This window comes from Homalodisca vitripennis, chromosome 8, assembly GCF_021130785.1.
Source record: "Homalodisca vitripennis isolate AUS2020 chromosome 8, UT_GWSS_2.1, whole genome shotgun sequence".
Lineage (NCBI taxonomy): Eukaryota > Metazoa > Arthropoda > Insecta > Hemiptera > Cicadellidae > Homalodisca > Homalodisca vitripennis.
In genome coordinates this window covers 22,157,376-22,183,959 of record NC_060214.1, presented here as the reverse complement: position 1 = coordinate 22,183,959, position 26,584 = coordinate 22,157,376, and the positions used below count along the sequence as shown (strand labels likewise).

General features: G+C 32.9%; 1 protein-coding gene across 5 annotated transcripts in view; it reads right to left on the bottom strand.

Annotated features, from left to right (window-relative positions):
* The window catches only part of LOC124367412 (amyloid protein-binding protein 2), a 257,150-nt gene that overhangs the window by 14,704 nt on the left and 215,862 nt on the right, over positions 1–26,584 (bottom strand). For all 5 annotated transcript variants that reach the window (XM_046824212.1, XM_046824211.1, XM_046824210.1 and 2 more), the window contains exons 4-7: positions 14,845–14,980; positions 9,434–9,602; positions 7,708–7,971; positions 868–992 (exon numbers count right to left, since the gene is read on the bottom strand). In XM_046824212.1, coding sequence (XP_046680168.1) covers positions 868–992; positions 7,708–7,971; positions 9,434–9,602; positions 14,845–14,980 — 694 coding nt within the window. The remainder of the gene's footprint in view (positions 1–867; positions 993–7,707; positions 7,972–9,433; positions 9,603–14,844; positions 14,981–26,584) is intronic.

Sequence of the window (26,584 nt, the reverse complement as noted above, 5' to 3'; positions counted from 1 at the left end):
CCAGAAAACCGGAAATAATGGACGGCTACCTATTGTAGCCGTCAGCCGCGAACGCCATTATGATCACGGCTACCTATTGTAGCCACCGGCCTTCGACGCTATTTTGACGACGGCTACAATAGGTAGCCGTCGGCCTTATAAGGGTTAATAGCCATGCAATATTTAAAACAAAACTAGTTTTCTTTATTTGATGTTTGTTTTAGACGATGGAAGGATTGTAAAGGAAACAGGATTTTTCCGGACATTTTCCACTGTGTACAATACAATCAGTAACATTACTTTTCGAGATCTGCAATCTCTTCTTCAGGTAAACGACTATACTAATACATGACTACAATCTATTTACAGTAAAAAAAAATAAAAAACTCAATATATAACGGCTGTTTTGGTTCCTTACATATGCGTGTGGCAACGCTCGGGTACGTTTTGTTTACTTTAACCTACATTGTAGTCATGTATTAGTTTAGTCATTTTTACCTGAAGAAGAGATCAGATTGCAGATCTCGAAACTTAGTGTTACTGATTATATTGTATCACTGAACAATGACAAATATCCGGACAAATTATGTTTCCTTCACAAAACTAGTTTTTTTTGTGATAATAATTGGTTTAAACGGCTTAATCCTTTTTTTAGATAAATCCAGCAAGATAAAGGAAAAGAGATGTAGTCAGTTAAAGTAAATTGTAACCAAAGTAATACAATCTGATAGATACCATTACACCCCCAATCCGAACAGCTCATCATTAGAAAGCTAAAACCCTACTTTGTATTGTTTTCAATCACTTGACTTCAGCCCACATTGGATACTAATGGAATGAGACCAAGACCAATTTAGCCCTCAAGAACACAGTCTACAGGATACTAACCTTGCCAGTCTGAACATGCCAGAGCTGTATTCATGCACGTAGAGAGCGTATGCCAAATCCTCTTGAGCAACGGCTACGTGTAGATTGTACTGTCCATACAACACTTTCTTGAGCGCCAAAGCCTCCTGTACATAAATAAAAATAGTAAATTCTTATAAACAAACTGTGTTGCTCACGTATTACCTTAAATTTAACAATCTATTTAAGTACTTAAAAAGTTTTGGTTTTTCCAAAACATTAAACATACTTTTTTGTACTTTTTCATAATAACCAACATTAAATGTTTTAAACACTAAATAAATTTTCAGGTTTTCAAGCAATTATTTTGTTTATCACATCTGAAATCAAAAATATTTTCAAAAGTTAGATTTTTTTCAAAAACTATTATGAATGCATCAAATTATTATTACAGATTTAAAACAGTACAGCTTGAAATTATTTATAATTTAAACTATACTTAAAAGCATAATAAATAAAACAGTTGCTAAAATAAATTAATTAATAAATGTGTTCATGTAAAACTACTTAGTCACAGTAGTTAAGATAAAATTGTAAATCACAATTACAAACCAAAAATTCATTTATACTATAAAACGGGTTTTTTGCACTATCAGGTGAATTGAAAACACTATCACTAATTGCAAACAATAGGTGGAAATAATTAGGATGTAAAACTCCAAACTATTTTATGACCTTCTATTCACTTTAATTCTTTAGTATTGGTAGGCCAGTTTTAATGTACACTTCAAATTTAAATTATCGCTTGGTTAAAGCGTTGGATTGCTAATTAATTTCAAATACACTACCTGAATTACACTTCTTTTGGAAAAAATTAAGTCTTTTATGTATACTTACTTTAGACAAATTCATGTGACAATTTCAGATTACCATTATGAAACAATATCGTCGCTTAAGAAACAGGACCGCCTAAGTGACATTTTTTGATGAAATTGAGTTTATTGGTATCAATGGACGCAGAATTTCTCTGCGGACCGTTTGGGGCTCTGTTAGTTCAACAAAACTCTAACAGATAGCGCCACAATCGCATTTGAAACAGCCCCGCCTATCTGCAACCTCAGTGGCAGTACCGCCCCCTAATATAGCGAGGCAAGCCATCAGTCAGTAGATACCGGCTCGCATTTCGTCGCTGTTCTATTGGGATTGTGTCTACATTGTGCAACCCTTTGGCGCCATTAAGGTAAGAATAAAACTATGTTTTACTCACGAAAAGCTCTTTGCTTTGTGATCTTGTTTATAGTGAATTAACACTACATTTATCTAAAACAGTTTATTAGCTTAACCTTACTTTACACAACTCAAGATATGCGGTTCTGCTTTTCGTGAGTTTTAGCAGATAGGCGGTTTTTGAACCTAAACAGTAGATACCTTACACAAGTTGTTTTTAGTTTCAAGTCTTTAATAAAATTGTTTTATCATTCCGCTTCTGAAATAGCATCTTCATTAATAAAATAAATAATATTTTATTGTCATAAATTACATGTTTGCATCGACAAAATCACAAATGAACTTCAACTTAAAGCTTAAGTCAAAAATACATACTTTTAATTACCAGGGATGTATATACCATAGCAATGACTAACGTTATGATATATTGTTATCTTTAATGTCCTCCTCTGAATGCAGATATTATGAAAGATTTAAAAATTGAATTACGCTGATAAATTTTATTTTTTTAGAGTACAGTGATGGATAGTTCAAGCAATTCTGAGGATGAGGGAGGTTTATTCACATCGTCAGAGATCTTAAAAGAAATGGGAAATTTAGTACATCCACAATTGAAAGAGGTACTAAGAGGTCACATCAAAGTTCTTTTGGCAATGAAAACCACAATTTAAAGAAGATTAAAATGACAAGTAAGTAGTATGTTTTAACTAAGTTACGGTATTTGTTATGTGTTAATAATGTTTTAATATTTAAAAAGCAATCATAAGTTTTTGAAAACGGACAACTATTGTGTTCTTATTGACAACAATCTATTTATTTATTAGTACGATTTGAAAGTGTGAAGCTCTTAGTACCGTACTGTATAGAAAATTCAGAGTTTGCCCAGCATCATTGATGTATCATTTCAGTTGTCTTGTTTTAGCCAAAAATTCTCTTTATTATTGTATGGTAGTAGTGCAATTATTTTCCTCATGGTTTTCCAAGGGACACCACCACGTTTTGTTTTAGCTGGCCGAGGTCGGTACTATAACAAGTGAAAGCTATTTTAGATTTTATCATTTGTAACAATGATAATTATACATGATTACTGCATAATTTGTAATGTATTATGTATTTTGTGTGCTGAAAGAAGAGAATAAATGTAATTTCTTTCTTTCTCTCTTCTTTCTTTGTTTGCCCAATACACTTACAATGGTATACAACTTTGGTAAACAGAAAATAATCAATTCTTTTGAGCTTGGATTGCTCCTAACTAGTTTGAATTTATTACAGGTGCTGAAGAGGACATTGTAACAGATTCTCTCTGCTACCTAAGCACTATTGAAATGGAATTGCAGGATGTGTCTACCACTTTGAATATAAGTGATATTGTTGATACAGCTGTCTCATCGTGTAGCACGACACAACATCAGCTCCCTGATATTAGAAATAACTATTTTGACGTTCAGAAAAGACACTTCAATTGCAGATAGTGACTCAAGTTTTGATGACCCTAACGATCTTGATTATATTTCATCAATTAACACCAGCTTGATTGTTCAATCTTCACCTTTACGTGACCAGCAGCAGATATTAGATGTGGAAGTAAATCACCAGCTACTAGAAGTGGAAGTAAACCAGCAGCCACCAGAAAGTGGAAATAATCCAGCAGCCATCAGAAGTGGAAGTAATCCAGCAGCCACCAGAAGTGGAAGTAAAACCAACAAGGTCCGGAACCTCCTGAAGAACAGCCCGTTGTAAGAAACAGAGTGAGAAGTAAAATTCCTGATAAGACTAAATGGAAAAGAAATGATGCTGAAAAGGAAAAAAAGAATGAAAGGGCAAGCATATTTAGGGTTTAGAAAAACAGCCGAAGGAAAACCCTACCATGACACAGAGAGAGAAGGAAGAAGGATGGGACCTCCGTGTACTTCAAGATTTTGTGAACGGTCACAAAGTTAGGTTTTGTAACAGCATTATACAACAAGAGAGACAGGAAATCTTTCCAAACTATTGAAATAATATGAACTGGGATCTAAGAAAAGTTTTCATAGTAAACAATGTCTTAAAAACACCAGTTAAACGGAGGGTAGCTGAAGGTGATGAATCAAGAAGAAACGATACCCTGACTTACTATTTGACTGTAAATGGCAAAAAGATGAAAGTCTGCCAGAACATGTTTCTACAAACCTTAGGAATTAAGAAATGGACTGTACGATACTGGTTAGACACGCCTGGACAGTCTACAGGTACTGCCTCTTCATTTGAGACATCTCATGATAATATTGGAGAAAGAAGGGTAAATTCCGATTCAGATTGAGTTTTTTAAACAAGTTTTTTTTTGACAGTTTGCCCAAACCTTCCGCCCATTATTGTAGATCCACTTCTACATATTTTTATCTAGAAACAACGATTGTGTCCAAGACTCAAGCTCTATGATCTATATAAGAACCAATGTCAGACCAGTAGCGCTGTTCCACTTAGTAGGTTTACATTTCATAAGATTTTCAAACAGAAGAACCTAGCTATATACATGCACCGAAAAAGGATAAATGCGATCTTTGTTTTCTGCCTTTGAGATAAAAAATGGAACCGTTACTGAGGAGGAGTATAACAAACATATAATTGAAAAAAAACAAGCTAGAGAGCAAAAACAAAATTGACAAAGCGAATGCCATTCAAGGATTGCATTACGCTTTCACTCAGGATGTTGAAGCAGTAAAATTAGCGCCTTGCTTGAATGCCAGTTCCATGTACTTCAAAACTAAGTTTAGCAGTACACAATTTCACTATGTACAATTTGGGGAACAAAGATGTCAAGTGTTTACTGGTTTGACGAAACAGCATCTTCACTTGAAGCGTCAACTTATGCATCCTGCATTATTGATAATTTAAAAACTATGTGCTTGCAGAAGACAAAAAACCTATTGTTTTATGGCTGTGGAGCCCAAAATAAAAATGCCATACTGTCAAATGACTTGCTATATCTATCGATTGGAATCCCAACTTAGTAATCGAACAAGGGTCATACTCAGATGGAGTGTGACTCAGTTCACAGCAAAATTGAATCCCTGCTCCAACCTAGCTACAACAAACAGGGAAGAAAAGAAATGTATCTGCCGAGCACGTATCACAGCCTGACCTTAGGCCAGGAAAGCATCTATTCCTTACAGGTCTGTGTTTTTGACACACCAGTTTTTTAAAGATTTTTCAAAGCCCAGCACCATGTTTTACGATTCAATAAGACCCGGTAGAAATGTATCAGACCCAAAGGTTAACGATGTAAAAGCATTACAGTACCAGCCGGATGGAAAGATCCTCTACAAACTTAATTTCAATGATTGAATTCAAGGAACTGCCCCAAAGTCGGAAACAAATGTTGAAAAATGTTGAGCCAATAACTGACTTCCCCGCCACTTAACAAACAGAGACTCCCCATTACTGAATCAAAGTGGAAACACCTTCAGGAACTGAAGCAATTTATTCCTAGAGATTGTCATGAATTTTATGACAGTCTGCCGTACAAAAACAAGTAAACCTTTTATTGATTGGGATTTTACCGATTCCTTACTATCATAATTTAGTTTTATTATACTATTGTTGTATTATTTAACCGTAGCTATTTAAAATTTATACAACTTTTCATAAAATGTAATGATGATAATAACCATTTACAAGTACTTATATTTGAAATGTATGCTTACTTTACTTTAAACAAAATAAGAATACAACAAAAATAAAGAATTTTTATCTTTGCATTTTAATGAGTTGTTATTTCACCATATTGATTTTCAGCATTAATTGAAATAAGTGGTTTTATACTTAAATTACTTTACTAATAAAACAAAAATTTGATGAAAAAACAAACTTTTTTTTACGCTCTAAAGCCAGTTAAACAAAACCCGTTAATACCGCCTAAGTACCTAACGAAAATAATAATAAGCGGCAGTACCGCCTAAGTGCCATTACATAAAACATGAATGGTAAATACTAATTAAATTAACCTCAATACCGTTCACAGAACTTAAAAATGTAAAAACAGGTAAAAATTAAATCACGATTTGACATTATCTGTGGTAAAGAGAAAGTTTTTTGTCCCTCCTGAAAAGTTTACCAAATGTCACTTAGGCGGTCCCTGTTTCTTAAGCGACGATATGTAAATTAATTCATACCGAATTGATGTTTAAATACTGAAACATTAAAATAGTGCCATTTTGTTATGATAGTGTTTAAGAGATAATTTTTATTGCAGTGACAGAAATATGATTCTAGCTTTTGAAAGTGCAAAGGTAAAAATATTATGCATTTTTCTTTATATTATACGGTTTATACACCGATTCACTCAGGGTAAAATACTATTAGTAAACTTAAACTGCAAGATGTTATGGTTTTCAATAGGGTAAAGGTTGGACAGGAAAGAATCTGTTATCTTATCTGAGACAGGCACAGCTTATATATATGTTATTAGAATTCCTCAGCCTAAACACAACAATAACAGATGGTTGTGGATAAGACAGGCTTGTAAACAAAGTTAAACTCAAAATAATCATCAGTTTGGTGGGAGCGTGGACTTAGTTTTTATAGGCATAAGCTTGCGTACAGTGTAATATTTTTTAAGTTTATAGTGTTTAATGAATTAATTACAATATTTTTATACTTCTTCTCAATGTCGCTCTCTTATAGTAAATCAAGCAAGGCAATCAATATAGTAACATGTAATATAGATGTAACATAAAATGTTATAAAATAATACAAAAAGAAAATAAACAGTAGAATTGAGTGGGATTTTTTAATACTAATAAGTACTTTTGTAGTTTAAAATTATTTTTGCATTATTAACTGTTTTAATAATGTACTTCAAATTTATTACTTTTACATAACTGAAACATTTATTTAATGAGTACATAATATACAGGTAACCTATACAATATCATTATCAATTTATATAAATAAATATCTATGCTAATACTTTAAATGTATCATAGTAATTTCATTTAACTGAAAAGTAATGTAAATTGTAACGTGTAAGTAGCCTATGCCTGGAACAAGAAACCTGCTTCTTGAAAAATGTACTGTCTAAACTCAAAAAATAAGTTTGAGACGGAAAAAAACTTGTATGACCGAAATAAAGTGTTTAATATAATGTGTTTAGGGAGGGTGGCCTGGGGAGTCGGTGATATTCGATCCAAAGAAATTTAATAAAAGAAAGGTGAACTGGAGCTAAACTCAAAATTCAATTGAATCAACCCTTTCTACCGTAGCTACGTTATGTGTAGAAACTTCGGTTACTCCACCGCGCTTAGAGATCGTGTCTATCACATCGTAGTGCACTCAACTGTGCACCTGATGAGACAATGAGACTACCACTTCACCTATTTATAGGTGTCTCTGATGTCAAAACGATGTAAATGTTCCGTTTTGAGCTTTTTCGTCGTCGACTTCCTTTGGATCTCTTCATACGAACATGACTCCAGATTCCAGGAGTCAAGTCTGAGAAAGCGTCAGATACAAGACGCAGCAATAAAAGGAATGTGAACTGGAGCTAAAATTAAAATTCAATCTTATAAATTACTTCAGCTGTACCAAATACTTTGACCAGCAAGTTGTTCAAAACTAATTAGTTACAGTAGAACAGGAAATTAACTAATTATAATCTTTACAAGTGGTTTGACCCACCTCATAGACGGCAACGCTCTGCTTCACACAGTCGGAGTTCAGCAGGTAGAAGCCGTAGTCGAGCAGTGTGTCTGCGAACTTGGGATGACTCGGGCCGTACACATCCCGGGCAAGATACACTGCCTGCGTGACAAGTACTCGTGCCTTGACAAACTCGCGCTTGACGATACACGCCTTGCTGGCCTGACTCAGCGTCTCCACGATGACACGCGGGCTGCACTGCTCTGTCAGTTCATTGATGGCCTGCATGCTGCACTTGAACGCCTGCAGACATTTTTAACGATTTTTAGCAAAGTGCTCACTTGACAATCCTTTATTAACTAACAAGTTTTAATAATAGTAGCTAAACCTTATTAACTGAACATTAACAAAAATGTCATTTCACATAATACAATAAAAATGCTAAAATAAGCACTACATGTAATAGGCAGCTTGTCCAGCAGGGTTCACTTCTGACTGGTATGTACCTTCCAGCTGAACCCACAGTGGCCCAGCAAAAACCAATATGTCACTTAAATCTGGGTAACCTTATGGATGTCCAGGAGCTAACTAATTAACCGCAAATGTCAAGATTCTAGTGTGCAAGGGCAAGGATAGTTCAATAGGTGTAGTCCACTGAGGGAGATGACTGTTGGAGTTGGAGGGGTTTGTTCTCCAAGCTAGGTTCTTGCCAGCCTAGACATAAGGGTGTACCACCTCCTGCCTGCTTTGACTGGAAAGGGTTCAGAGCTGGCTTTCTCTTCTTCCAAGAGGATATGACTTGAGATTAGTGCCCTAAACGTTTCCTAATGGATCTCGACAGGAGGCTTCCCTTACCCCTAAACTTTATCCACCCAGAATATCCTGTCACTCCTGAAGCAGCACAAAGGGTATTAAAGGACTAGGTGCAATTTCTAAGCTTCTTGTCCTAAGAGAACCAAAAATCAGACAGCTTGTGAAAATTTGAAAACCCTTCAATTGAGTAATTAATTATAAATTAAGTAATTTTACACAAAAATATTATTAAAAAAAACTTTGTTAACACATGAGTTTTATATAATTCTTTTAAAAATTGTTAATATAAAGAGAAAATCAGAATAACAGATATATGAAAGCATTAAATTTATTGTCCTTAAACAGATAACCTTTTTTAATATTTTTCTGTTTGTTTACAATTTTCATAAAGCAAAATAATAAAACACTAATCTAAAAAAAATTAAGTACACCATAACACGATTTAAAAGATAATCCTTTTTGTAATTTTCCATATCCCAGCATTTTGTAAAAGTAACATAACTACAATATTTCAGTTTTATCAATAAGTACAATGTAATAAAACACATATTACAAATAAATAAAAAAACATTAAAATCATGTTTTTGCTGCTTTCAACTGAAGAAGTAGAACATCATTAAAATCAGAATATAAAATTCAGTAAAATCATTTAATATATGAATATGACTATGTGATAAAAGTATTGATAAAATTAGGACATTTTCTAATTTTTCACAATCTTTTGTAATATAACAAAAGTCATACAATAGGACAGGTATACAAATTGTGACAAACACTACAAATTTGTTTTAATAATTCAATAAATTAATTCCCTTGGTATCTATTTTTAAGCATAATCAGAAACGACCGCCATTGTATAACCCTAACTATATCACAAATTAATGTTTCTCTTTTCACTTCAGTTAAACGAACAGTTTTGCACACATGAAAGCGGTAAGGACTGTACAATCACCTCATCGTAGTTGCTCTTGAAGAACGAATGCAGAGAGAACTCTGTGTAGAGGCCTGCGAGGTTCATGGTCTCTCCTGCGGCTAACAGCTCTTCCACCAGTCCCGCAGCTTGGTACCTGGTGAGATCCGCAGATTCTATCATGGAGTAGGCGGCCTGTGCGTGCAGCAACCTGCGGGACACAGACAAGATTTACGTTTTTCGTTACCAAACTTGACACAGATCTAGATGAGCATTGGAGTTTCTGGGCAACTAACTGGCAACTCACTTTTTCATTTGAGTGCTGGGTGCCTTAGTTACAAGCAACTGGTGTTCTTGCAGTCTTTACCTAACATTATTTTCATTATTTTCTCAGAAAAAAAAAACATAAAATAAAAATGTGTTTACTTATTTTATACGAAAAATTTGGATTATTTTAAAATTCTGCATATGTGTCAGTAGATTCCCCCACCATGTAGAGTCTTGGTTTTCTTGTAGCCTCAAAAGTAAATAAATCACTCTTTCCAAATTGATCATTTGGCAAAAAATTAATCTACCAGCTTTTTCCTTAGAATTAAGAAAATAATAAGAATATTTATTTTTTCTTACACACAAAAATACATTTATTCAAACAAACAGAAGGAAGCATCAAATACAACACTTACTGATACAAAAATAATCATTCCTTAAGCAAATTAAAATAAAATAATACACAGTACTATGAGCGAGTATCATTTAAACGAAAAAATAAAAAACGGTAACAACAACAAATAAATATTTACCTTATAATTTGGTAAAGAATTAATCACTGTACATCTTTAGACATTGCAAAAACAATATACACTCCTGGACAAAATTATCGCAGCACTTATTAAATTCATTTTCTAAGTTATTAATAAATCTCTAACCATGCTGTAAAAAATATATTTAAGAGAAAAGACAAGGAAAACTCAATAAAATCTGTGTATGGTTAGTTATGTCAAGATTTAATGAATAACAAATTATAATTTAATATGAATTAATTTATCCATTTAACTACTTACGTAATTTAACACATTATAATTATTCCACTTTAGTTGAAAGTTAATTTCCCCTTATTTAATAACGGGTATTACCCCCTCTTGCCTGAATCACTGCCAGGAGCCTCCTAGGCATACCTTCAATGAGGTGCTGGATATCTTCAATAGGTATTCCCTGCCACTCCTCTTTTACAGCACGTTCCAGCTCTGCAAGGTTTGCTGGAGGTGGATTTCTAGCACGTGTTCGTTTTTTTAAGTGTCCCAACACATGCTCTATTGGGTTTAAATCAGAGCTTCTTGGTGGCCACTCCAGGGTAGTGATACCAACCTCTCTTAAGTAGTCTGTCACTGCTGCGGCACTGTGTGGTCTGGCGTTATCGTGCATTAGCACAAACTGAGGGCCAACGAAAGGTGCAAAAGGTACAACATGTTCTTGTAGTATAGTCTCTACATACCTAGGAGCATTTAGAGCTGGTCTAGCCATTGTTACTAACTCTGTACATGCCTCATAATTAATTCCTCCCCAAAACATAACAGAACCACCCCCAAAAGGTACCTGAGGTGAGAAACAGGCCTGAGCGAAACGTTCTCCACGCCTTCTCCATACACGCTCTCGTCCATCCTGAGACCTCAGACTGACTCTTGTTTCATCAGTGAAGAGGACTGCCTTCCAATCCTCCACAGTCCAATTGACATGATTTTGAGCAAACCGTAATCTCATTACTCGATGCCTTCTGGTGAGAAGTGGGCCTCTGGCAGGTCTTCTGCTGCTCAATGTGCCTTCATGGAGACGTCGGCGTATAGTTCTACTTGTAACTTGGACATTTCGAGTTGTTCTTAACATTGCTTGCAGCTCTGAACTTGTTGAAGTACGATTTCTTAATGCGTTTAGCCTTACAAAACGGTCGTCAGCTTCGCTTGTAGCCCGAGGACGGCCCTGACCTCGCCTCCTATTGTCGCTCCTGGTTTCTTGAAACCGCTGAACCACTCTCATAACAGTTGTGTTGTGTATGCCAAACAAAGCAGCAACTTCTCTATACGAACGCCCCTGCTGTACAAAAAAACCTTTTTCTAGCCGCTTCTCTCGGTGTCAAGAATCGAGGCATACTGCTGTTGCACTTCCACCACAAAGTAAAATCAGGCACAGACTGAGAGGAGAAATGTCATTACCCTGATAAACATTTTCAGTGAGTCACATTATGGAAAAGAGCAAGGTTGTACATGTCCACATAACACACTATTGGAATTCTGTATTCATTAAGATAAGATAATTACATTAGATAAGGATAACAACTGGCCACAATATCTCCTTTATCAAGCTAAGAATCCTGAGTAACAATATGAGACAAATAAGGTATTTTTATAAGTAATAACAGAAAATTATTTAGTGCTGCGTTAATTTTGTCCAGGAGTGTATTACTCTAATTTCCAAGATGTTAGAGTACAGTTTAATTGACTGGAGCTTAGCAAAGCCTGTCATTCGAGGGGCTTAAAAAGTTCATTTCTGTCTGTCTGTCCGCACGATATCTCGAGAACGAACTGATCTACAGACTTGAAATTTTGAATAACACTCCATTTCTATATAAGCAACAAGTTCTATGATGGTGCATGTCACTCCATGGGATTTGGCTGAGCATTAGTGAACGTTTTTACATTGGCAACTCATGAGTAATCAACAGTATAAACAAGTTTTTTTTAAAAAACTGACTACTATCATAATCACAGTATAAACAACCTGACTACTGTCATATGACTTGTTAATATGTGACATCACACATAGCTACGAGTTGAAATTTTGTTTGCAACTTTAGCGAAGCCGGTTACATGGCACATGATGTGGTGTACTCATACCATGTTATATGAGGAACACAAACTTCTAATACAACATTTATGATACAAAAGAGTTGCATAAGAAAAATTCACATAAAAATTCTTAATTACCATTGTAAGTCATTATTTCTATCAGTACAAATGATGACTCAATCAAGTTTGCACGATTTTTGAATATGAAAATTTCTTGCGACACGTCAGGATTTATTTATAAATAATCGTCAGTGTATTTACAAAAAAAGACATAACTTTGTCTGATTTCACTTGACAAGTAACATGGAAATGAAGTAAAATAATAAACAAACTTTATAAATTGACAACAAATGTGTTATTCAATAACTGTTCATTTAAACAAGATTAAAACGGTGCCTTACAAACCGTAGACTTTACTCTTTGAGTTAATATTTTAAAACAAATGTACCATATTTCTTTCTTTGCACATTTAATAATGTGTAGTGGAGACTGAACTTTATAAATGCAATGGTGATTCCTATATTATTAGTTTTATGTTTTCCTTTAGATAACAGTGTTATTATTTTTGAAGTGTAACAATTTCTAATTTGTACAACTTTCGTTAAAAAGGAAAATAAAAATCTCATGTCTTACCAACAGGTACTTAAAAATTACAAAAAATTTAATAGTTTGTTATTGTTTTATATGAAAAACAAAACAAGTAATTAAATATTATTTGTATACTCGTATTTTATTCTTTGCAATACAGTTTGCTTTTTCTGTTTCTTTTTTATTTTAAAATCACTAAACATTTTCAAAAAAGGTTACCTTTAACAACTGCATCAAGGCTATTATTTTGGTTTTTGCTTTTTGAATAACAATAAATAAGCATAATTTTTTATTTTTTATTCAGTATATTTATATAACAAAACCGTCTACTCTGTAACCTGATATTAAAGACAAACACCGTTAAGGTAGGCCCTCAGACATAAGACCACAAATCAGTGGCTCATTATAAATGCACCAGACCGCAAACGCACTTTTTTGCCTTGAGCAGCATTGAATCTACTCTGTGGTAAACCACATCAGCCAAATGAGGCAACGTCATACACCACAAAACCACTAAATCGTGTTTAGTCTCGTTTGAAGTAGTTGATGCGTGTTACAGAGAAACTCGACATTAAGTTGTAATGTACTTGACAGTGAAACACACCGGTACATTATCTACACTAGCGGAAATACAGTGTTTGTGCCATATGTCACTTTTATTTTGTTGGCCAGTGGTTGGGCCAGTAGCCATACCATTCTTCCCATTCCTAGCTATTACTGCTCGTACAGTCTGCCAATTCTGGAAGCTAACCTTGTTTCTGAAAGCTGCAACTACTGTTTTAGCGTCTCACCTTAGTTCCGGTAATTAGAGCTACCGTCTTCTAGTTTTTCCAGCATGAGCTAATAGAAAAATTAGAGATCTCACTGATCTAAGATTGGCAAAACTGTTTATTTTGAGTCTTTATAGCAGTATGGTATTGTTTGCTGGGGCATTTCACCGTTTATAGAAAAGTTTTTCAAAGCTCAGAAAAAAGCAATTAGACTTTAACCAATCATGCAGGAACCATTTTTAAAATCTTCGAATTTCGAAAGTGAGGAGTGTATATAAATAATGGAAATCCTGATTGAAACTTATAAAAGTGTGCAAACCAAACCTCTCATTTCCCAACGTAATCATTTTACATGAAACATTAATGCTATTCCATTCCCAAAACACAAAACTACCCAGTTTAAAAAATCATTTTCTTATAACAGCCGAAATTTTTTTGATAAATTACCAATAGCATGGAAGCAGATTCCAGAATTAAATTCTTTCAAAACAGTCATTAAAAATTGTTTTCTGGAAAATGAAGTATATACATTTGAGGTTTTTAGGCCGGATTCAACAGGAAAATAGTAACAGTATACATATTGACTCTATGATGTGCCATACTTAAAATGACTTTGAAAATTTAGTATAATTGTAAGATTAAATTAATATATATTAGTATTTACATTTGTTATCTATTTGACGAGCCTTATAATATCATATCCATTATAATACCAACATGTTCTGTTGGACTAATAAATAATTTCATTTCATTTCAAAGAATTATTTCATTTCAAAGAATTTCATTTCATTTCAAAGAATTTCATTTCATTTCAAAGAATTTAATTAAATTTTAAAGAATTTCATCTCATTTCATTTCAAAGCATTTCGTTTCATTTCACGGAATTTCGTTTCAAAGAATTTTGTTTGATTTCCAAGAATGTTATTTGATTTCCAAGAATTTTGTTTCATTTCAAAGAATTTCATTTCATTTCAGCTCTCCTGTCTTCCAGACTCCGTAGGGTGAACTTCAGTTAACCAATGGCCAGGGGAATATTACCAAATCTGGCTGCCCTACTCCCGCAACATTCAGGCACAGTGTGGTGGTTTTCGTAACCGTACCAATCCTCCTTAGAGGGCCCACAAGCCTCTATAATAAATTATTTAAGCCCCAGCTCTTTCCAAATTCAGTGAAATGACAGTGACCGTTTCATGTTGATGCAAAGTGTCCCTTGAAGGCAAGTTGGTGGTGACCAGGAGTGTTTGTCTATGCTTACTTGTGACAACACTCCAGAGACTTGCGCCACGTGTAGCAGTTCTGGGAGCAAGACTGCAATTTCTCGCAGACGGACCAGCACATCGATAGAACCCTTTCACTCTCAAAGAACCAGCCGGCTTCACTCAGAAACCCTCCTGGAACACATTAACATCTGTTAGAGCTTTATGTTAACTGATTTCATTATGACATAGGTGCTGCTTATTTAATATAGTACAATTTACTGGTTTTAATATTTGCAGTATCTGACGATATAAGACGTAGTAAATAGCCATGGTACAAGTGCTCTAAAAAAATCTCTACACAAACAAATCCATACAGAAACAAGATAAGTTTCAAAAATTTTAATGAATATGTCAAAATATGTCATTTAACACCCAAATCAATTCCTACAATCTTTAATTCAAACATGTAAAATTGTGCTGAACAAAGTGGTTGAAATGAAGGCATCACGGATATTAGCACAAATTATATTTTTACTTGACTGAACATTACTGTATAATGATGATACAGAATGTTTTTAAACCTAACTAGACAAAACATTTGAAATTGTGGTACAAAACATAATTGAAAATAGGAGGATGAAAAATGTTGTTCCAAATTGAATAATTTATAAAGCTATCTATAATTGTGTAATAAATAGTTCAAAAAAATACAAAAAAAAAAACACCATGGCTGTTTATAAAATTATGACCAAGATATATTTAATCCAAAAATTCAAAATTATACAAAATGTTTTATAATTCCTTAAAATAATTTTTGTAACCCCCTTATGGACCCATGAACCCCAAAAATGAACATTTAGGTACATGGCAGCATTTCTTAACTTTCTAATTATTCTTTTTTCATACAACAGAAAATGTCCAAAATTTGCATAAAAGAGAATTATCACGTAAAAGAAGAGTGGAACTTTTCAAAACTATAACTCTTGCTTCATAACAGTAGTTGGTAACATATGAACACAAGAAAAAATATTTGACAGGAAACCTTTATTCGCCCATGGTACTGGAATTTCATTTTAAGAATATTTACCCAAAATTAACAGATTTACTAAACAAATTTTTTAATTGTATATCTTTTTAAAACTTTTGTATTAATAAATTTATCAAGGTATTCAAAAAGAATATTTATTTTTTTAATTGGTGTAAAAATTTCATATATAATATCATTATAATATTAGAACTGTCTGTGATAATAATTAAATATGAAAATGCATGAGTTGTTTGTTAGTGGATATGTACTATGTATTTCCAAAAAAACTGCAATTTATTCAGAAAATAACTTAGATAGAACCAACATAAGCGGAAATATATATTACTTTTAATAACATTTTGAACTGAATACATAACAGGAAATTGACTTTATGATTTATAATTTTCATTTAGGTATACTTTGTTCCACTGAATTTGACTGAGACTGACTCAGTTTTGACTGTTTCATTTGCACGTACTGACATGCAGTAACGTATCTCAGAAAAAAGCGACAAACTTCAAATACAGTGTGATCAAACTCAGAAAGAAAGAGATTAAAACGTTCCGTAGTTATCTAGAGCAGTTGACCTAAGACCTACTAGCTGGATGGGTGTTTTTATTTCCGCTCAAAACAAAAAAACACAAACAAAGCGCAATAGAGATATCTAGGTCACAGCTGATTGTATCTGTAAACACTAGAACAGCTAGTGATCATTTATTTCATTTCTAAATCTAAGACACACTTTGCAAATAAACGTGTGTCAATTCAAAGCACCATACTGACCAGACAAAAGGTCATGAATGTATTTTTAGGAGAGGTCAATAAATTAGTCTTAAAACTAGTACTAATTTAATTAAAATAGTTTTTTAATCAAGGTTCTCATACAAAGATTACTAAGCCCATCCTAGGACGTATACATAAGGGGAAGCTCAGGGGGCCCAGCCACCCCCCCCCCCCCAACAATTTTGAAAGGTAAACATTTAAACTGCGACCAGTAGTTTGCTATAAGCTAGAACACATTATTTTATGAGGATTTAAGATGTCTTTATTAGTCATTAAGCAACATAATAAGTTACAATAGACTTCGTCAAACTATTGGGCAGTAATACTAAAAAACTTCACAATTTTAGAATTGGAGACTTATTTTAAAATTAACAGGAACGTTGCAAAAGACATAAGAACTTACAAAACTAATAACTGGTATAAATGGAGAGTGGTTGTATAAAATTATTTAAGGAATAAGAAAGCATTGTAGGGTAAAATATATAAAAAGCACAGACTGAACAAGAAACACAAATAACATATAGAATTAAAACCCAATGAAAAATGTAACAATATAAATATTTAATATGTAAATCAGATGGTTAAAACATAAAATCTCCAAACTATAAAACAAATGTTAAAACTTAAAACTTGACTAGACAAAATTATAAACTTAAGGAACTTAAGAGGTCTTAAAGCTCAAAAATTTCCCAGGAAAATATTCCTGGGTCCCTATTTTTGGAGGATATTCTGTACTCCCTAAGCCACCCAGTGTGTCTGCCCCCCGAAATAATCTTCAATATACGCCACTGGCCCAATCAATTAAGATTACCAATAAATACGGTTGGTTGTACAACACGTATTAACGCCCAATTTGACTTTCAAATTTATCCCCATTAATAAATCGGAGTTCTTCTACTCCCGGAAACACGATACCAAGGCCAAACAAGGCTCTTCACACGTTCAAAACAGCCTGTAACTGGAGTTGGCCTTCCAAATCTAAACCAGTCTCTTATGTAAAACTGTTTGTATAGAACGGCTCACTGGAGTTAAACGTAACCTTTATGCACATACACAACTTATTTATCAAATTATGAAAAAATATATATTTTTATCTTAAATGTATTAAAATGTTTGTAATGAAGCAATGTAAGTGTCAATTATTTCTCATTACCTAAATAAAAAATTAAATAAAAATATTTTAAAAAATTTATATAAATATTTTTATAATAATAAAAAAAATTTATTAATGAAATCTTCCAAACCACTATATGATGTAAAATAATTTATTAATGGACGCGAGAAATTATATCTGGAATACTCAGAATTCAACTGTGCATCTGTATATCATTAAATCTCCTATATATCACGTGAATTCTGAGACAGATATTACAAAATTAAATCGATTAACAAGGTTTTTACTCAATTTCATCAGCAATATACCTCCTGACACAGTCAAATAGGTGTGGAATCGTTTTAACAATAATATCAAATTGAAGACACTTTTCAGTGTTGAGGGTTAATTTATTCAACCAATTGTGTATCCATAACTATTATTTAACTGCACTATTTTCAAAAATTTGGATGCCACAACATCTGGAAACATTACAATATATTGAAATATATAAAAAACATAAAAGTGATTTCTAAAGATGAAGAATCGTTTAATACTTTATTTCTTTACGTAACTTATAATAGTACAATAGTCCACCACTTCAGATCACAGTGGAATTTTCTAATATATATTGTGAAATAACTGATAAAAATATTTTAAAAATTACTATAAACAACCGACCATACTAAATCTTTTAATTGAATGAATATAGCTTTCAGTCTTTAAGAATGTACATCAAATAAAATCGTACTAGATTTTGTTACAACACAATAGAAATTATGGGGGTATTCTGTTTACTTGTTATGTTAGCATATAATTCTTAATAAATTAAATGGTTGCTTTTACCATCTTCAAACCTTATAAAACATTTTGAAATATGTATAAGAAAACACGTTTTTATACAATCTGAGATTTCTAAAATATTTTAATCCATGACGCTCAATCATTTCAAATCAAACATTTTTTATGTATCCATGTAAAGAAATATACATAAATAGCGTCATACTTAATTACATAAAAATGTAAACTTTCAACTAAACATTTACATCAGTTTGGAACAAAAAGATTACAAATATATTTCTACCTATGAAACTATAAAAGTGTTTAATTTACTAAGCTGCTATCTACACGATTGTATCAATGTGATAATTATATTGCTTATGCAGAATACAACTGGAATTTACACAGTATTCAACTCATTATATTCCTTCAGGAATAAAGTGATAAATTTACAAGATATGCTTTGCACTTATTTTTAAATACTATTAAATTATTTTCTTGAGCAATATCTTTTGGTAAACTAAGTAAAAACGTTGTACCCATGAAACAAGATTTCTTTTGTAAAAGTTTTAAATTGTGTGGTTCAACACAACTGTTAAATCTGGTATTATAGTTGACTTCCAGATTCTGCTATAGCTGCTTATAGCTGAACTTCTGTCCAGAGCTTTAAACAGCCATTATTTTGATTCTTTATAAGATACCAAAAAAATAATAAGATAAAAAAAGGTTTAAATTTTTTAGTACGTTTAAAAGTCTTATCTTTGTCCTACATTGTTTAATAGCCTAAAAAAAGTTTGCAAGAATTTTGATTAAATGAGATTGTCAAATAAATTCATCTAAGACAAGTGTTACAAAAAAAATGGTTACATTAAGTCAGTTCAAGTGTTAGAAATTACAAAAGTTATCATGTTTACTCAGATATAGTGGCTTTGAAACCGTAATAGTTCTTAAATAATTAGTAGAAATAAAAGTTATTTCAGAAAATCTGCCGTTGCGGTGATCTAACTAATAATAACTCGATGAGAACCATTCAGCACGTTCTGCCAAACATTCACCGCGAATGTCACACAGTCGGTAACACTGCAATAATTAGAATTGAAAATAAACCCGAGTATTCGTGGCACTAATGAATAAGACTACAACATTGGCAGTCACTGACGGGTCAAGGCAATCTCATCTCGGACAGAACAATGGCAGTTCTCGTCACTACAACGGCAACAGCCTTCACCTTGCCCTCGCTCTGGGCGCACCTGACCACTGATTGCAGTTTGGCACAGACACTACACAGGGTGTGTGAAAAATGTGGTACAAAACCACTAAATTGTTGAATGGTTTAAATAAAAAACACTCTCTTAACTATACACTCTGTTACGTAATTTTAAAACAATACTCCAATACTCATTGAATTTTATTTTTGTGAGGCCTTTCATGTTCAAAGAACACATCATCAGGCCAACATACAGTTCGAGGACTTTAGCTGTGCGCGTGACCTTCAGTGTGTGGTTATAGGCGGGAGGGGTGGCGGGGTAGCATTATGCGCTGCGTCCCGAAAACATTTCCTGTGACTCATGGGTAAAACCCTCCTTTCAGGAATCATAATGACCCAAATAACTCATCACATTTGCTAAAATCAGTCTGTTTTGTGACAGTGCTGATTGTGGTGGAATTAAATAATAAGAGAATACCAAATAATAGCAATAACAGGACTTATCCTTGTTTTTCAGTTGCTATAGTGTTGTTTAACGTGTTTTTGAAAATAACGTATTTGTCAATACTAATCTGCAAATCTAAATCGTGAGCTTAAAGTCGTTAAAGAGATTGTTGCGCCTTCATCTCATCGGCTAGCACGTAAACGCAACCCGCCACACATATAGTGTTTATTTGTTGAAAGGTACGAGTAGTATTAGGGCCCTACGAGCACAGCTAAATTCCTCCAACTGTAACTGAAATAAAAGTGGTTAAGGTGACAATACAAATAATCTAGTAATTAACTAAAAACACACGTCATTAAAAGTACAATGAGATAAAATTTTAAAGACCAGGAGTTATGTCTACTATATATGTCAATCTAATTAAATAATATTAATTTTTATATGTACAATTTAAAATGTTATCTTTGTACTTTTAATGACATGTATTTTTATTTAAGTACTAAATTGTTTGTATTATTACTTTAACCACTTATTATTATGTATTTATTGTTTAAAGAGGTTTACAAAAGAATGTTGCAATGCAACTGTAAACATATAACACGTAATTTTTAGTATCTAATACAAAATTATACAAATTATAATAACAGTGATCGTTAAAATAATAAAATACAGTTTTATACTATGAAATCAGGACAAAAATCTGAAATTTTATAAGGACAGGCTTTAATAAGCAATTTTTCAAGTTGCTTTCTAAAAATTCTGGAATTCTCTTCTAAAGTCAAATTTGGAGGCAAATTGTTAAATAAATTAATTCCTTTATAAAATGGTCCAGTTTCTAAAAGAGTGAGATGATGATAAGGGTACTGGAACTTGTTTTTGTTTCTTCTACTGTAATCATGTTGATGATTGAGTTTTATAAAACTGGATTTATGTTTTTTTTTCAAATACAGCTAATTATAAAACATAGAGAGCAGGTAATGTTAAAATTTTGAACTGTTTGAAGAATGGACGTAATGACTGTCTAAAATTAACATTGGCAAGAGCATGTACTGCTCTTTTTTGCAGAATAAAGATTTTGTGGCTGTAACTACTATGTCCCCAAAATATAATACCATAAGATAAAAGTGACAAAATACCACCATAGTTGACAGCCTTGATCATAGGAAAAGTCACAACTCTTGTAATATGCCTAATGGTGAATAAAGCATTATTCAGTCTAGAGCACAAATCATTAATGTGTCCACTTCACTTTATTTATTACTTATTACTTTATTTATTTCAGTTATGTGGGTCTGATGATGTGTTCCTTGAACAAGAAACGCCCCTCAAAAATAAAATTCGATGATTATTGGTGTGTTTGTTTTTAAATTAAGTAATACATTCCAATAAGAAGAAGCTGGTAGAATGTATACACTCTGTGTTACTTTGTTTCGTGTCTGTATGTCTGTTTGTTTTTATTTTAAAAATCATAAATCAAAAATGTTGTAAGGTATGGGTGTTGCAGTTTTGCATATTATTTTGTTATTTGAAAAAAAAACAACAATTGATGTGAAATAGAAAAACACAATTTCTTTTATATCCAAAGGAGGCCCTTTTGAAAATTCTGATATCCACATAACGAATACGTGGGATCCAAAAGATTGAAAAAAGAATAAAATTCTAGTGTATCGTTAGGATCAGATGAAACTTTTTTTTTTTAATTCATTGATATTGCGTATCACTGCCTTGCTCAATTTGTTTTACAACACATTGTAAAATAAGGCTTTTTTTAAAGTAACTTCACTTGAATTTGTATATATGATAAGTAAAATTGCATTATCCCATTTTTTTTACTTCTTCCAATCCTAACAATGCAAGTACTACATATTTGGTCTTTCTTAAGTATTTTTTTAAATTTCTTGATGTTAGTTTTTTGTTGAAATGAAAATTACATTATTCATTTAGAATTTTCACCACTAGAAAAAAGAAAATACTTGTTTCATTTGTTTAAATTTTAGTTTCTTACAATATTAACAACCATGTACAGTCAGAACAACCACAATGCAGTCATTTTTGTGAGTCTGGTCACCAAAAAGAGTTAAATTTTACATTCTGAATCTATAATTACTTCTGAATGCAAGAAATCAACAAAAAATGTTTTAAACGTTTAGGGTTATTAGGCTATATGTAATTAAAGAATCAATTTTGTACAAACTCATAAAAAATCTAGCTCAAACGAGCTAAAGTGCCCAAAAATATGCCTAAACGTACAATTTAATTTGATTTCTTTTTGAACTTCAGGCAGTATTTCGATTAGAGTACACAAAAAGGACAATTCTCAAAGTTGCCCAATCTCTAATAGCCTGTACGATTCCTAAAGCTAGAAACTTTAAATTTAAGGTGAATTTTATCCATAAAACATGCATCACCAATGTCAATTCAACATAGCTGATTTTGAATCATTTCAAACTTTTAACTGTTTGATAATAAATTCAAAACCAGATAAAATATGAACTGAATTTACTTCTTTTATAGGTGGGTATTGATGGACAGCATAACATATTCCCAACTGGGTCTGATAAGATAATGAGCTATCAACTGTCCCACTCACTTATCATAAAAAAACCCATTTAAATTTACATGCTGAAAAAAACCACACAGAGGGGGAAATCAGTAAATTGTTTTAGCCTTATCACTCCAAAAAGTTCAGATGTTGAAAATTTCATACAGAAAATGTTTGAATTTCTGATTAGGATTATTATAAAACCATTTTATGTAAATACTGATGTAAAATGCATTACATTACATGAAACATGGTGCATACATAAACATTATGTACGACATAAGACATGCTAAGAAATATTTTACAATCAACTAAGCTATCTGAGTTTTTAAATTGGCATTTGCATTGCACATGCACGCGTTTCAAATTTGTAACTTTTTAGTGATTTTTGACAATAATTCATTATTGCAACTAATTGTATTAAACACGGTGTTATCTTTTATTCCCAATTAGTTTTTTGTAACTTCCATCTGTAAATTCAGAAAGAATCTTCCACCGAAACAGTTTGTTTTACACGAAGTATTTCAATCTTACTACTGATTTTTGTAATAAGATAAATGGAAACGTTTATAAAACTACAATGAATCAAATTTTGTTTTAAAACGTATACAAGTGGATTAAATGAGAAATAATAAATCAAATCAAATGTTTGAATACAAAAAATACAACATTTTGTTTGTAAAAGTACTTAATTCTTTGTTCAAAGCTTATTGTTTGACTATGGTTGATTTTAAAACGCATTAATTTGTTAAAAATTATAAATTTATTTACAGTTTAGAATACTACAAAACTAAAATGATTAGCAACAGATGCATGATCGGTAGCTGAAAGCTGATTAGCAACAGATGCATGATCGGTAGCTGAAAGCTGATTAGCAACAGATGCATGATCGGTAGCTGAAAGCTGATTTGCATCATAAAAGCACAAATCACTGTTTTTGTGATATTAATAGAGGAAAGATCGTCAGTTGTTCTAATTCAAATTCTTTATTGCCAGAACATCTTTACAATGTAAAGCAGTGTCAGAAACAAATTCAGCATAAACAATCATCAATGATATACATCGCCTAGGCCTAGTAACAAGTGTCTATCCAATTATAGTAAAATAATAACTGATGTCATATGGGCTGATATTAATCAATAGCTTTTTTACACTTTTCTTGAAACAATTAATTTCAAGAGATTTAATATGAGAAGGAAGAACGTTGTAGAGATTAATGCCCGTTTCAGCAAAACAATTTAAATTGGTTTTAAGACTACATTGAGATATTCCAATAGACAATAGACAATAGACAATAGACAAGAATCTTTATTTGTAGTTTCTTCAAGAAATACAATGGCGTCAACAGAAATGAAATGATATTTTATGTCTCTTGCTTTACAATATTGTAGAATTCGTTAATAGTGTAGACAGGTCGTTCCACTAGCCAGTCCTGGAGACGTCTCTTCAGTTCATTTCCTCTGAGGTTTTTTGAGGTTTTGTGGAAGTGAGTTTAGAACTTTACGGCCCAGGTAGGATGGTTTTTTACTAAAATGTGTTGTCCGATGGGTAGGAAGAGGGTAGTTTAATGCTCCTCGTGTATTGTATGAATGAATGTCTTCATTCCTGGGAAAGTCCATCTGGTCGGTGTAAATGACTGCTGCAAGAAGATAAAGTGCTGTTACGGTTAGGAGCTTCAGTGACTTGAAGGCATCTCTGCAGCTGTCTGTATGATTCAGGTTTGCAAGTGCTCTGACTGCTTTTTTCTGAAGGACTAAAACTTTATTCATGTTGCACTCAGATGTTCCTCCCCAAGATAGTATTCCATATCTGATATGGGATTCGACAAGAGCATAATAAGCTGCTTTGGCTGCATCTGTGCTTGCAATCCACTTTATTCTTCTTACCACGTAGATGCCTGATGAAAGTTTTTTGGTGAGGTTGTGTATGTGGTCATTCCATGAAAGAGCACTATCTATAGTTACACCCAGTAGCTTTGTTGTATTGTCAACTATAATATTGGGAGTTTCCGGGATTTGCTCATGTCTTCTGCTGAAGTTGATCTGAGTGGTTTTAGACGGATTTATTGCGAGATCGTTTTGAAAACAGTATTGCATTGCATTGTCAGTTGATGTTAAAATGTCCATGTGTAGTCCGAGAGGTGTGTCATTTGTAAAAAGTAGAGTTGTCATCTGCATATAAAATGGGTTGAACCCTGGGGTCATTAATGTAATTAGAAAAGTCATTGGTAAAGAGTATATATAGAAAAGGACCCAGGACTGACCCTTGTGGTACTCCTCTACTTACTGGAAGTTGTGTAGATCTATACACACATTTTTTCTTGTTTGCAATTTGTTGAATTTCAATAATTTGCCTTCGACCAGTTAAATAGCTGCCCAGCCAATCTTTTGATAAACCTTTTATCCCCAAAGTTGGTAGTTTTCTCAAAATGAGATCATGGTCAAGACAATCGAATGCTTTACTATAATCCAGCAAAACGGCCGATACAAGCTTCCCATCATCCAGGTGATCAGTTATTTGTTCAATCAGACTTGTAAGAGCTGTGGTTGTTGACCTTCCTTTAAGAAAACCGTGCTGGTTATTTGATATCAGGCTGTTTTGTTCAAGGTGTTTTGAAATACGTGAAAGTGCTATTTTTGAAAAAGGTTGATATCAATGAAATTTGAGAATATAGAATTTGAGTTTCTAGTCATATGGTTATGAACATTTGTAGGTATGGCATTAAATTTCTTTTTGTATGCAATAGACAATCTAAAATATTTTAAATAAAGGTTTACAGTGAGTCCTTATGTTTACGTTAGCTATAATCTTGATTGCACATTTTTGTAAAATTAATAATTTTTTGTGTTACAATCATTGCCCCATACAATAATTCCACAAGACAAGAAACTATGAAGGTAGGCATAGTAGACAGTAAGGAGGATGTCTGCAGTTACAATATATCTTAGCCTAATTAATACAAAAATACTAGTTTTGGTGAAGGTTGAAATGGAACCGTATCAAAAAAGTGAAGAATAATTTTTTTCCAAATTAAATTTTTTTTTACTTGACACGCAAAAATCCAACTGTCACGTAATAAATTAAATCATCATCAGCCAACTACAATAAGACCTACTATTAGGCTGAACTTTATCGTCTTGGCTAACACTGATTTAACTAATATTAGTATCTGTTAGTTAACTGTAAAAGTGTCAAGCTAACAAAATATGATTAGACAAAATTATAGTTGATAATTGTAACTCTTTCAATACTGTCCCATTTTGACACCACAGAAACTATTGTGGCTGATGACTGATTGCATTCTTACAAGAAGTTCCTCTAATACTGTCCCATTTTGACACCACAGAAACTATTGTGGCTGATGACCGATTGCATTCTTACAAGAAGTTCCTCTAATGCTGTCCCATTTTGACACCACAGAAACTATTGTGGCTGATGACTGATTGCATTCTTACAAGAAGTTCCTCTAATGCTGTCCCATTTTGACACCACAGAAACTATTGTGGCTGATGACTGATTGCATTCTTACAAGAAGTTCCTCTAATGCTGTCCCATTTTGACACCACAGAAACTATTGTGGCTGATGACTGATTGCATTCTTACAAGAAGTTCCTCTAATGCTGTTCCATTTTGACACCACAGAAACTATTGTGGCTGATGACCGATTGCATTCTTACAAGAAGTTCCTCTAATGCTGTTCCATTTTGACACCACAGAAACTATTGTGGCTGATGACTGATTGCATTCTTACAAGAAGTTCCTCTAATGCTGTCCCATTTTGACACCACAGAAACTATTGTGGCTGATGACTGATTGCATTCTTACAAGAAGTTCCTCTAATGCTGTTCCATTTTGACACCACAGAAACTATTGTGGCTGATGACCGATTGCATTCTTACAAGAAGTTCCTCTAATGCTG